Source organism: Gymnodraco acuticeps, unplaced genomic scaffold (genome assembly GCF_902827175.1).
Source record: "Gymnodraco acuticeps unplaced genomic scaffold, fGymAcu1.1, whole genome shotgun sequence".
NCBI lineage: Eukaryota > Metazoa > Chordata > Actinopteri > Perciformes > Bathydraconidae > Gymnodraco > Gymnodraco acuticeps.
Genome location: NW_022989979.1, coordinates 1,784,057 through 1,798,716, shown reverse-complemented (window position 1 = coordinate 1,798,716; position 14,660 = coordinate 1,784,057). Strand labels below are relative to the sequence as shown.

Here is a 14,660-nt window from a genome sequence, read left to right as displayed (position 1 = left end):
CGCCATGATAGTCTTGTTAGTAAACAACACAAACACGCCCACAGCCCGTCTCCGCATGTGACACAGGAAGTATCTAAGTACATTTACTCAAGTACTGTACTTAAGTACAGTTCTCATCTCTGTTCGCCTGGCTGTTGACTATATAAAAAAACTAACGCAGTAACGGAGTAACGCACCATGTAGTAACGGTAACTGAGTTACTGAATTTAAAAAGTAATGCGTTAGTCCACTCCCAACACTGGTTTTCACTATACTGTAAGTAGCCTACAACATGTTTTTTGGACGGACACTATAATTTACAGTTTTTTACCATGTTCAATCTGAATTTTCTTTAAAATAAAAAACATCTATATTAAATCTGACTTTTCTACATCCAACTCACAGGTTTATCATTACTTTGAGAAAAAAGATTATTAATTTAACCCTTTTAGAAGGGAAGATATGGTCATTTGTTCTGGAAATGTCATTTTCGAGCCTGAAACCTGAAAAACAGGCTCGGGGTTTTTAACAGGACTTCCATTGAACTCATTGATCTTTCTCTCTTTCCACTACATATACGGTCAAGGTCAGTTTAGCTTTGGAGTTGATGTGGTTGATTGCTCTTTTTACTGCACTGATAGTGTACAGTTTTACTATTATGCTGCTGTGTTTATTGTATTTTTGTAACTCTGGCACAACAATTTCCTTTGGGATAAATAAAGTATTATCTTATCTTAGGAAAGCCTTTCAATCCTCACAAACATGTTGCAAAGAAATATGATATCCCTCTCTCCATAGGTAGAGCTCTTATATATTTGCTGTGACAGAGATTAATGGAAGGCCATCGCTCATTTATGGTTATATAAGCTAAGTCAACAATTTCAAAACTGGTACACACCCTTGGGCATTGTTCACACACACTACCATGCACAAGCTTGGTCAACAACGTGGTTAAGTCCACACATGCAATCCCCACTATATCCTTTTAGCCTATAACCCACACATGAAAGAGTGTGGATGTGTTAGGAAGATTAGACCAAACCCTGTTGTCAAACATTTGACAAATCCATCACTTAGATCTTGTGCAGAGAGGCAGGGCTTTTAGTCCATGAAGTAAGCCCACTTAGTCCAACACAAAGTGGTTAATTGCTCCAGATGATTGTCTGCTGAGGTGGAGAGGAAAGGTAGATAATAGGCACTTACAAGGTCTGAGGAGGGAGGGATGGCTGAGAATGAATGGAGGATGTCATGAATGATGCCTGCTGTGCTTTCTATGATATCAGATTCCTCATCAGCAGAGGCCTGTCCTCTATTCCTTCCCCCCTTCCTGTCTCAGTTAACAGAACAGTGCCTGATTTGGCTACCAGCGACAACAAAAGAAAACAACTTCAGGAACGTAAATTAAACATACCTGCAGATGCTTCTGACTATGTGTGTGTGAGGACAGCGGGACCCTGCAGGCGGTGTGAATAATTAACAGGGCCAGTGAGCGAGGCCAGTGAGCCTAGCCTCACTCAGCACAAGCATACAGCATTAGATAACCTTATCTATCCACCCGTCTTGTGTGCATGCGTCTGTGCAGTTGGCTACTTTCGATGATCCTACCATCTGATACCTACAAAACCTCTTTGCTGCCTGGTAACAATTCCCGACAAAAAGCCTATACATCCCCTATCAAACTGAGACTGTCAGCATCAAATGCTTCACCATCTGCCAGGACTCAAAAGTATGCACTGTATGCCCTTATCTGTTCAATATTGTGTACTGATAACATGCAACAGCAAATAGGAGAAGCAACATATTGATCGACCATACATCAGAAACTACAGTACAACTTTTCATTTACTATTTCATCAGTGTTCTTTAACTTTATTTTCTCAAAACTAAGGACAATTGAAATGCCTTGGCCACTTTTTTGAGGAAAAGAAGTATCAATCATCTCTGCAAACAAAATATGTAATTTTTATTCAGCATTAGTATTTTGTTTACACTGTTCTATTTACAACATGGACACACATGACAGGCAAATTGAGGACTTTGTCATTTGAAAATAAAAGTGAAAAGGTTTTTGAAAAATAAGCAGAGACATCTGATATTTAAGTGAGAGGAGGAATAACACAAGAATACAATGACACCAGGAAGTGAAAAAGTAGGACAAAGAAGTGGACAAATGGAACAGGCAGTGCACTATTGAAGACAGAACAAAGAGAAATTCAAGCTGATGAAATGCAAACGCCACAAGAACAGAGACATGTCGGACTGCAGGGAACAGACGAGTAAAGAATGGGCATGGGTGGACATTTAATCAGAGCTTTAACATTTATACTGAAAATAATGAAAAATTATGTATATTCACAATTTGTGTTTTTCTCTCTCCAGACCCTGTTCATAGCTTGTGCAGCACTTGCAGGCCCACCTTGCAAACCCATCAGTTGAACTTTAATAGAAGATGATTATAATGACAATGATTCAAGTATAATGGCTTGTTTTCAGCAGGGCTGGGTTGGACTTTGCAAGTGTAGTCGTAGCTCACAGAGAAAGGAACACTTTTATTTATTATCATACAGGATATGTGAATACACATGTGGTTTGAATTATCAGCCCTCAACAATTGTTGACATTTAAGTGATAGCATTTTCTTTCGTTTCCTGTAAAAACACTGCTGTATTGTCCATGCTTGAGTAAGTTGCTAAACAATATCTGAATGCCAATGTTCCAAATCCAAATATAGATGTCTGTGCTGTGATGCTTGAACAATGGAGGAAAATAAATGCATTTATTTAGACCTGTGATAAACCATCCATCTGCAAGTCTGGGAAGACATTCCCTCCTGAAATGCCCATTATCACAATACCAAATCCGGACTAACTCTAAAAATACTATTCTGCTCGCCCTGTACTTTGATCTCATCGACAGGGGTTCAAGTAAAGAGAATTTCTTTGCAAGGATCAGTGTCACTTTGACATGGTATTGTATTGTAGAAGTAGTAAGGAACTAAGTCACTCCTTACACCCTTCCTCCATTTGCATTAAGAATTAACAGACAGCCTAGAAACCAGAGCAAACTTGGAGTGGATTGACACATAAGATGAAAAAAAGCTACAGGGTGCAACTTTGGTCTTATTGAATGAAATAAAGAATCAAGTGCATGGATGTACACTTAATTTGATGACTTCACAGAATGGCTGAAAAGCCTAGTTATTTTAGTTTTTTTTTTTAAAAACGCAATTGCTAAATCTAATATAATTTAATTTGCAGAAGTCTTGAATGGATTTCTACCTGAACTGTGTAATTTGAAACAAGCTTTGTTAGAAATTAACATTCAATCCAATCATATAGGAATGATGTACAAAATCAAGTGTAGCACTAAAAATGGCCAACAAGTGATGAATTCTCACTAATCACTTATAATGGATGAGGGATGCAGAATAAAGATAGTGGACTCACGGAGCGAGTAGTCATAAATTAATAATGCTCTGACTCATCCCTGATCACATGACTGCATGAGCTTAAGCACATCTAGAGCAGTCTCTGCCTTTCCACAGTATCATTGGTAGTAGCCTTTATTGTATTATATGTTTGAATGATAACATGATATTCCTTTTCACATTGTTAAGCCAAATACAGTTGAGATATTATTTACAAGAACAAACAGTAAAGTCACGGGATGGCCCTAACATGTGAAAAGGGAAACAATTTGAATGTTTTCAACACTGATAAATCTGAAAATAAGACGACCATGAATTCTGTGGATAATGCAACTGTAGAAAGCAAAGACCTGTGCAAACGTATAATGATTGCATCTCTCAGTCTTTGTTTTGTATGTTCCACTTTTAGGACGCACACAATATTGTAAAGAGGGAGTGTACAATTAACATAATGCTCTAACACCATTGATACATGTCATACATTAAAAATAAGAATAAGAGGTTAAAAAGGTCCTTCATTAAAAAGCTTTTTTACAGTAATAAATAGATGTTTTCTCTATTTACAGTTTACCAGACATTTGAAGAAGCAGAGTTTGCAGTTAAAGACATTAAATCTAACTATTTCAAAAGTTATCTATTTGTTTTCTAAGGATGAGTTGTTGGCGCTCAGGATTTCTCCTCTTCATCATCCTTTCACTGGTAATGAAGGCAGGAAGACAACAGAGATCATGTAGGAGAGACAATTTCCTGCTAATGTGTCTTTCCTGTGTTTCATTCTTAATCACTTTCCTATTTGGTGTTGTATTGCTGTAGCTGCTTTTGTTAAGAGTTTTTGTTACATTTGCCTCAGTGCACACATACACATACAAACACACAAACACAGATTTTGAGCACCCGATGCATTGTGTATCCTCCTACAGCCTCTTTCACGCTTTGAGTAGCAGTTGCCATTCGACACAGAACTAAGAAACTCTTTCCTTCAAAGCTTTTATAAAATCACTTAACAAAACCTAGAGCTGAGTCCTTGGGGCAACTTCCTCCTCGTCCTTCTTGGCCATTTGAAACATTAGTTAATCTTCTTCTCGTTTTTCAAGGAGCCATTGCGTTTTTGCTTCCCATTGGCCAGGCTCTCGCTATGACAATGTCCGTTGGCCATGTTACCGTCATCGTTGGAGACGCCATTTCCTCTTCTCTTGTCATCGGTCTTCCCCCTCAGCATTCGTACCAACCGTCGCAGTGCAAAGACAAACAGAGCCAGGGCCGCTCCTACAGTGAAAATCACATCCAGCAGGAAGTACTGGTAGGGGGACACGTCGTACACAGCGGAGCGAAGGTGGTTGGCACCGTTGTGACGCAGGATGTAGCTGATCCAGTAGACGGCCCTGGTCACTGGATGGCCTGGCTGGTCTTTGTGAATGTTGGAAAGAGTTTGTGCTTGCTGGCGGTACCTAGGTAGGAAGAAATGTGGAAACAACCTTTATCTGCAATCATTCAGCAAGCTAAAGGGCTCTATATCTGGTCAACAGATGGCACTAATGAACCATAACACTCATATACAAAGCATTTGTGTGTGACAGTGCATACAAGACTTCGAAATCTAACCTGCTGTCTTTGATGACGCTGTTCAGGGCTGTATAAAGGTCTTCCTCGGTCATGTACTTCCAGTGTAGCATGATACCCATACCTTTAGCTGCCACACGAGTCATGGTGTCATAGTGGTCTCCAAACAGGGGCACACCTACCACCGGCACCCCGTGATACATGGCCTCGTAGATGCTGTTCAGACCACCGTGACTCAGGAAGGCCTTTGTGTTAGCGTGGCCTGGACGACAGGAGGGATGAAGGATGTTCATTTGCATGTTAGGTGTTAAGTTCACAAGTCATTTTTCGGTGCATATTTTGCTAGGTTATTTACAGTTTAAAGAGTAAAGCCCAAATATGTCTGCACACTCTGCAGTACTTCACTGTTGCTCTGCACACGGAGGTCGGGTAGGATGGTTTACAGTTACGGCCCGTCCACACAGCAGCGTTAAAAAAATCTTGAAAATCTTGGAGGTGGGCGTGTCTGAAAGCTTGGGGATTTTTTGCGAGCAACGCGACCAACAACCAATCACATGAATCTCCCGACATACAAAGCAATAGCAATGTTAAAACGAAGTAAACTGGATATAAAATCCCCAAACAGGCAAAAACCTACCAGTTTCACCCACTGTCTCTGCCACCTCCCTCCATGCCTGGTTCCTCCGGTTTGTATCCCGGTAAGTTATTAGCGACTGGTCATAAAGAACCGGGTGATTTGCTACCGCAATTACTAATTTCTCCTCCATTTTCAGGAATATAGAAAATGAACTGCGGTCTGGCTCTCCCAGCTTGCACGCGGTTTGATTGGCTAGCGCTTGTACTGTCAGATTTGCATAAACGGGATTTGATTGGCTGACGCTTCCACCTCAGCTTCAAAGGTTGAACATTGCTCAACTTTTGAATCCTGGAAATCTTCGCTTTGCTTCCCCACAATGCAGTTCGGCGAAAAGTGAGGCAAAGTTACGTCACCCCAGAAGCCCATTGACCATTTTTAACGCTGCTGTGTTTGACGGCCCGTTAGAGGAGTACGGACTGTATGTGTGTGTATAAGTGTTTATTTTCTAACAGTATATTTAATCAAATATTGTTTATAGTTTTTATAAAGAAATACATTTCAAAGTAAATGCCCTTCATTCTTTAATAAAAATGTCACCATAAACACGGCCCAACTTATTTTCCGTCTTAATCTGGGCCCTTTATGTTTACTTGCATGGTTTAAGGTAATTTAGCACCTAAATTGAGATATAGACAGACTGGTGTATTTTGAAGGCTTGGCTAACCACAGTTCTATAGCACCAATTCAGAATATAATGCTTACTGTCAATATCTGATTGTTGTGCATCCCTGACTTGCACAAAGATAGCAAATGTGGCTTACACATTCACATTATACCATCCACAATGGTTCATAAGTAGGTAAGGGAGGAACCCAACCATGAAAAACAGTACACAACACCATGAGTTAAAGCATGTTGTATAAAACACCAAGCATCAGATGTCTGTTAAGAAACACCTTGAAGCAATTCAGTTGCTCAGTAAGTCAAATTGACTGTTGATAATATACACATGATGGGTGGACTACACATTACAGTAAGTGGTGTTTGTCCTTGAGGTGTACTTACCTAATAGGTCATTCTGAGGCATCCAATCAACAAGCTTGGTGTTATTGCCAAGGTTACTGGGTGGAACTCCAGAGAATCTAAGAAATCAAAAAAGACAATAATGATAAGATGGTTTAGTTCACCATCACAATGTGTGAACACCAATTAAAATCCCCTAGACGCTATTCACACATTATTGTGTGGCTGGCTTCATTGCGAAATGTGCTCCTGCAAACACCTACTGAAGCGTGAACCACTACGGAGGAGAGCTAGGTGTTTATATGTCTATCTGTTGGTCTGCCAGCATGTAGATTTCTGCAACACACTATTGTGTTGCAGAAATCTACCCGCATAACTGTTGCTTCAAGGTGTGTCAAAACTGTGCAAGACACAGTTATGACACTTTACTGGTGTGTAGTTGAGATCAAAACCATGGGCGAGTTTGAAGATAGGTGCGGTCAGAGCAGGGTATGGGAGAAAGAGTGTAAGGGGCCATTGTCATTAAGACTGGTGTTATTTTCAGGAGACACTTCGAGCCAGACCTTAAATCTATTTTTTCTGAGATTAGTTTAGTATTTCCTAAACTAGCCATTTTACTAGCTGTCTGAGGGTAATGTGTTTTTAATACAATATTAAAATACTGTTGGGGCTAACGAGTTAATGTATTTCACTTAATGTTGATCTTTCACTGGTGATACTTGAGGGACATAGCGAGGGCAGAGGATGTACAGTATGTATAATTGGTCCTAGAGATACTGCAGAAGGCTAAATGAGGAGTCTAACAGTTACATGATGCAGAAAGTGAACAAAGGGGAAAACAAGAGTTGATCTATTTTCCTCAGAACAGAATGAAACGGATGGTAGAGAATGTGTACAACATTGTGTATGTTTGAAAGTGTCTGTGTTTGCATGTGCGGAAGCAATTTCCACCAAATGCAGCACACAATGAGCATTACGACCCCATCCGTCCATCTCTGTCTCCTTCCCTCCCTAACCCAAAGTATTTCATCTCTCTTTCTCTTTTCAACAAAGCACCAATTCACTGTCCTGCCAATCAAAGCCTACATTCATGCAATTATCAATGACTTGATTCATTTGACTTGGTTCCTGTCACTTTGATTTGCCCTCTTCCCTTTTCCATCAGTTTGGAAGGACCGAAAGCCAAATTACCATTGAATATCAAATACTAAATCTTGGGGCTTAAGAGGCTCCTGCCTTTAGCAACAGATTTTAAACCAATGTAGTCAGATAACTACATGTGGAGTACCATTTTCTGCTACCTCAGTGTAAAAGGTCGGTGCCTGATGTTGCCTTTGTAGTTTTTTAGACACAAATTAGAAATGATCAAACATTCCTAACGCATGTTGCATGCAAAGTTAAATATATCACCTCACATTCCAACACACAACACCCTTTAACTATAACGTAGGGTTACGTATGGTAACCCATGTTATATAAGCACAGCAGAGCCCTCTACTGGACTCTATGGGTACTCCCCTCGATCCTATCTATGCACGCATTCTTTCACTGAGACTCATACCCGTAGCCAGACCCCTAGGCGGGCCTCCCTTTACTTTCTCTTTTAGCTGAGTAGCATAGGCAGCAGTGCTCCATAAGCAGAGGGCTCCGCTGTGCTTATACAACATGGGTTACTATACGTAACCCTACGTTATATCTCTCACAGGCTCCGCCCTCTACTGGACTCTATGGGCACAGGGGGCGGAGCCCGACATATACCCGCTCTGCTGTCCCGCGAGAATACCGCTCCATCCCCCTGTTTGAGACCGGCTTTCTGTTTAGCAGCCGCTGCGCCTCCCTCACCTCTCCCATAGCCAGGGAGAGAAGAAAAAAAACTGTTTCTTGTTCTTTCCATCCTATTTATCTCTCGCTCAGTTACTCAATAGCTGCTTAGCTGAAAGAGAAAGGGATAGCAGTGAGCGGGCAAGGCCGCCTCTTATGCAGTGGATGCGCTCGCATTCAGGTAGGCCCGCCCAGGGGGCCGGCTACGGGTATGAGTCTCAGTGAAAGAATGCGTGCATAGATAGGATCGAGGGGAGTACCCATAGAGTCCGGTAGAGGGCGGAGCCTGTGAGAGATATAACCCTGGCAAGCTTACTGACAACCATAAACTGATCCTCCTAAATCACAACAGTGACTCTGCCCAGCCCCAGCTACTAAAAGGCACTGGCTTCACAAACCTGTTTATTCCATGCCACAGAATGCTGCTTTTCATATTCTCTTTTCCATGTGGTTAAATTGAAATGATTGCAGGCACTTACTAGACAAGCAGTCCCACACCTTATCAACTGTGTTAATGAAGGCATGATCAAGAGCCAGTAGGATGCTTTACTCACAGGTCTCACTAAAAAAATCTATTAGAAAGCTGCAGCTAATTCAGAACGCCGCTGCTCGAGTCCTCACTAACACTAAGAAAGTGGATCACATCACTCCTGTTCTGAAGTCTTTACACTGGCTTCCTGTGTGTCAAAGAATAGATTTCAAAATACTGCTGCTGGTTTATAAAGCACTGAATGGTTTAGGCCCAAAATACATTTCTGACCTCCTGCTAAATTATGAACCATCCAGATCTCTCAGGTCTTCAGGGACTGGTCAGCTTTCTGTCCCCAGAGTCAGAACTAAACATGGTAAAGTAGCTTCAGTTATTATGGTCCAAATATCTGGAACAAACTCCCAGAAACCTGCAGGTCCGCTGCAACTCTGACTACTTTTAAATCCAGGCTGAAGACTTTTCTCTTTGCCGCTGCTTTTAATTGAACTATTCACATCTTAGACTGCACTGTAACTTTTATCCATGTATTTTTTCTTTTAATGTTTATTTTATTATTTTTTCTTTTTAATGACTGATTTTAAATGCCATTTTCTTAATGTCTTTCGTTTTTTGTAAAGCACTTTGAATTGCCTTGTGTTGAAAGGTGCTATATAAATAAACGTGCCTTGCCTTAATAAATATATACAAATGTGAGCAGTAGGGTCATAATTATCTCCTATTTTTCACCCACATTCTTATCTCCTTTTATTCCTCCAACTTACATGATCCCTCTTCGTAGTAGTAAAATACTGCACTCATTTGCATATCATACTGTGAGACAGGATGCCAATGTGATATTGTCATTAATAAGAATTATTTAAGTAAAGTGTTTACTAAGTAAAAGGAGAACTTTTTTTTAAAGAAAATTCAGAGTTTAGTTATCCATCCCCAGTGGGTCAATTATAACATAGTTTGGACTTTGAACAGCAGTGCTGATGGTCATTTTAAAAATGTAAGCTAAATAGAAACAGAATGGAAATGAAAATCAAACAAAAAAAGCTAAAAACATTAACTACAGCAAAACTGGAGTTCAATGCTATGAACTAAATAAATGTTTTTATTGTAGAACATTTAATCTAATTGTATCATCCCTGGTGTCAGTCGTGACATCATTGTAAATTGTGAGTTTCTACAAGTGAAGACCTGTGCACACCGGCACATGTTTAAACATTAACCCAGCAGTCATATACCTTGGGAAAGGTCAGGTTTGGGAGGGGCATGTATATATGAACTAGGATCAAGGCTTTGTTCCTGCAGTCTACATAAGTAATGCCTACATGGACATCCTAGGATAGATTGACCTAAATAAACACATTCTATTGTTTATAAAGGTTTTGCAACTTCAAGCCAGACCTTTTTGATCTCTAATTAACTTTTCTTCAGTCATCTATGGGATACAAATTACACAGAAACCATATGCGTGATTGTGGTAAATTATTCACCAACTCTAAACACACAAATATGAGAGCTAAGGTTCAACAGGTTAATGAATAACATTTGAAGACATTCCTCAATCAGCCCAACTTGCCCTCTTCTTATTTGTTGTGTTTTCATATTCAGGTCATAGTCAGTAGATCATACCCATGAGACTCTATGTAAATGATAACCACAGATTAGATTATAATCAAATCTTTTTTCCCTTTCTTGGCAAGCACAAACATTATAGATAAGGTTTGCCATGGCTCAGGAGGTAGAGCGGTCGTTTTGTTATCACAAAGGATCCTGGTTAGATCTCTCCTCCAGAGTATTTTAGTGTCCGTGAGTCAAACCCATAACCAAAGTCACTTATGTCAGCATATCAATGGGTGAATTGGTTGGTTGGTATGTTTTGCTAAGCACTTTGAGTGGTGGGTAAACTAGAAAAGACCATTATAGATGCCGTCCATTTTAGATAACTCTGAAGGCCCTTTGATGTAGTGATGGGAATTCCGGCTCCTTTTAGTGAGCCAGATCATTTGGCTCGGCTCACCAAGAAGAGCTGGCTCTTTCGGCTCCCAAACGGCTCTTCATTTTACCACATATACCTTTTATAATTCAGTCAAATGTAGCCTGTTTTGACTAATGATGTATATGTGTACACATATATCACTTTTATTCAATACATCCTTTGTTATTAAGTATTCAAAAGTAAAAATTACATTTGTAATATAAATGGTTTGCTGTGGCCAATTGTTTTCATTGCATTTACAGACCCTTGTAACTCTGTGATACCACCCAATGATTGCACTGACCACGCTACACAAAGCAGATAGCAACACCTATAAAAACTTAAGCATAGACATTTAAAAAAAGGATAGCTACTGTATCGACATTTTAAAAATTGTATTTAAAGAAAAAGCCCTAACAAAACAGCAGGGCTCTATTTCAGTATTAACTAAAGAAAAAAAGACAGCGACAGCTGACAGAAAATCTTTGCTGAGCCTAAAGATAATCATAAATAAATAACATGGTGAAAATAAATATATTGCAATGTGCAAAACAGCAGCATCCAACAGTCTCTAATCCTTGGATATTACATGTCACAACATGCATGCATGCATGCACGAAGCACCCGTAGCGCAGAGATCATCATATCGTCTTGTATTACTTAACAAAAAGAAAAAAACCGTCTCTTTCGCGGGCGCGAGCCGGCTCCCGTTGTACACTTAAAAGTCGTTTGCGACCGACACATCACTACTTGGTAATGGTATATAACACTATGAGAGACACACACATGCGCAAATAAATTTACAAATTATTCCCCCGTTAAAGACCATATTTCCCCATTCCCATGTCTGTAACAAATGACTGTCAATGTTATGTTGATAGAACACTGTGAAAAACTAACCAGCTCCCACGGGCACATACAGTTGCAAGAACCCTTTGGATTCTCCACACATAGCGTTGTGTGTTCCTTCCAAACAACTCAACTTTGGTTTCATCTGTCCACAGAATATTTGGCCAGTAGTGCTGTGGAACATCCAGGTGCTCTTTTGCAAACTTCAAACGTGCAGCAATGTTTTTTCTGGACAGCAGTGGCTTCCTCCCATGAACTCCATTCTTGTTCAGTGTTTTACGTATCGTAGATTCGTCAACAGCATGTGCCAGAGATTTCTTTAAGTCTCTAGCTGACACTCTAGGATTCTTCTTCACCTCATTGAGCATTCTGCGCTGTGCTCTTGCAGTCATCTTTACAGGACGGCCACTCCTAGGGAGAGTAGCAACTGAACTTTCTCCATTTATAGACAATTTGTCTTACCGTGGACTGATGAACATCAAGGCTTTTAGAGATACTTTTGTAACCCTCTCCAGCTTTATGCAAGTCAACAATTCTTAATCGTAGGTCTTCTGAGAGCTCTTTTGTGCGAGGCATGGTTCACATCTGGCAATGCTTCTTAAGAATAGCACATTCAAAACTGGTGTGTATTTTTTTATAGGGCAGGACAGCTTTAACCAACACCTCCAATCTCGTCTCATTGATTGGACTCCAGGTTGGCTGACTCCTGACTCCAATTTGCTCTTGAAGAAGTCTTTAGCCTAGGGGTTCACATTTTTTCCACCCTGCACTGGAATGTTTACATGGTGTGTTCAATAATATGCACATATAATTGTTTGTGTGGTATTAGTTTAAGCAGTCTATTATTATTAGTGTTTGTCTATTGTTTTGACTTAGATGAAGATCAGAAGACATTTTATTTCCAACTTATGCAGAAATCCAGGTAATTCCAAAGGGTTCACATACTTTTTCTTGCAACTGTATGTGGTACTCTGCAGGTTTAAAAGTGAGGCACTGAACTTTATGTTTGACTTAGCAAATGAAACGTTTTTCCTTGAGAAGAGAACAAAGGATTCCCTACTCAATATTGTTTGAACAAGTGGACGACATGAGATTATACCATGGAGCAAAGTAGGGCAGAAACATGGACTTTGGTCCCATGTCAAATATTATCACAGAGAAACAACATAGTTGCCTCAATTTTATAATGTGCTATTGCACAAGGGCTGAAGGATATGAGGAAAATATGCGACAAAGTTAATGAATATCCCAGTAACAATATGACTTGATAAATAAACAAATAAACAGACGTTAAAATTATATTCCCACGCCTTGCTGCTGCGCTGAATAAACCAATATTGCAAGTTGACAGTTCTGCTGTTTACAGTAAGTGGCCGTGTCAGACCTGACCTTTACCTCACCTACCTCTATTAAGCTAGAGTTGACATGCTGAAAATCCAACCCCTGCAGGGGGGCCTGGGGGGATTCTCCCCCAGGAGATTTTTTGAAATACTAACATAAAATACACATTCTGGTACTCTCGAGAAGAAAAATAAATAAATCTATTACTACACGACATATTTAAAAAAAATGAATGCCATTTTTGTTTTTTGTTACTTTGTTCTGAAAGCTGAACCTGCTGCTCCTCACAGAGAGAAGAGGGAAGAGGCTGTGAATTACTTTACATTGTGGATAAGGGTGGATAGCCCCCATTGTTCTGTGTGTCAAAATGCCCACCCACCTATCAATCATCAAACCGTGGGGTCTTATTTCATTACGTGTTGATTTCTATCAACACGTAATGTTGTATCGATGTATATAGAGATGTACTACCGCAAAAGTATTCTCCGTCGGGACTTCCTGCAACAACACCACGCCGTTATCTTGATTCTGATTGGCCAGAAGACATTATCAAAGATGTTTTATTGAGTTGGCAGACTTTATTTTGCTTACTTTAACATCATTTTTCATGGTGGGGCTAAGCCATTTCTTGGTATGGCTGTAACCTACCCCAGCCATACCCTGGCACCGCCACTGAGCTTACCATTGATAAAAAGATACTAAATTGGCTGTAAATAGAAAGGATGTATGTTTCCATCATGTCTTTTCAGACGTATGAAACCAGGCATGTGAAACTAGATAGAACATTCTGAACTTTTGACCTATGCGCATTAGGGGTCGACCGAGTGAAACTGCAGCGGAGAAACTGTGACGCGCTGGGACGACTGGGACTGTGACGGCTGCTAGTGGAGCCTCTCAGCAACTCTGCTTTCTGCACCACAATCTGATGGTGCTGAATTGAGACTACTAAATGAGTGCAACTCAAATATCAGAAGTTCTGGGCCTTGGGCCCTGGGCCTGGGCTTGGGCTCTTTTAGACTGCTTTAGGACATTTGACTTGTGAACCTGTTGCTTTTGTTCTTAGACCTTGTGTCTTTGTTATTTTTTTGGATTCTTGTAAATCCTCTATTTTTGTTAAAACCTTAATAAATCCGGTTTGTACTTTGTACATTTCGACCCAATTTCTGGTCTCTCTCGTGGTCTCTGAAGGTATCTGCTTGGTCTTAGAGTGAGGTAAGAACACCCTTCCTTGGAAAAGGCTGACATTAGTTGATAATTTGAATTTGAAATTGTTTAAGGGGAATAGAAACTCTGCTAAGGTTAAACTATAGTTTCACATTGGTTACTGTGGTTTTGATTGATGTTGAAATATGACATATGCTCTGCTGATGTGGTAATATCACTGCTGTGATATTAATATTTAACTCTGGCTGTGTTTGACATTACATTTGCATTGTTTTAATTGGTATATCTGGTGATCAAAATGGGGGTTTAGGGATTGTGGGTCCTGAAGCTGCCCTAATTACCAGGGAGTCTCCCAACGACACAGGGTTTCTCTTCCAGGGGCAGTTTAGATACTGCTCTGGGGTTCTACCAGCCCACCAACACCTATTCCGCTATACACTCCGTTTTGCTATCCTGGCGGTCG

General features: G+C 40.2%; 1 protein-coding gene across 1 annotated transcript in view; it reads right to left on the bottom strand.

The window, feature by feature from the left end:
- Positions 1-1,916: 1,916 nt before the first annotated feature.
- ugt8 (UDP glycosyltransferase 8) overlaps positions 1,917-14,660 on the bottom strand; it is a 33,328-nt gene continuing 20,584 nt past the window's right edge. The window contains exons 4-6 of the mRNA XM_034211679.1: positions 6,609-6,685; positions 5,009-5,228; positions 1,917-4,854 (exon numbers count right to left, since the gene is read on the bottom strand). Of these exons, the coding sequence (XP_034067570.1) occupies positions 4,473-4,854; positions 5,009-5,228; positions 6,609-6,685 (679 nt within the window). The 3' untranslated portion in view covers positions 1,917-4,472. The remainder of the gene's footprint in view (positions 4,855-5,008; positions 5,229-6,608; positions 6,686-14,660) is intronic.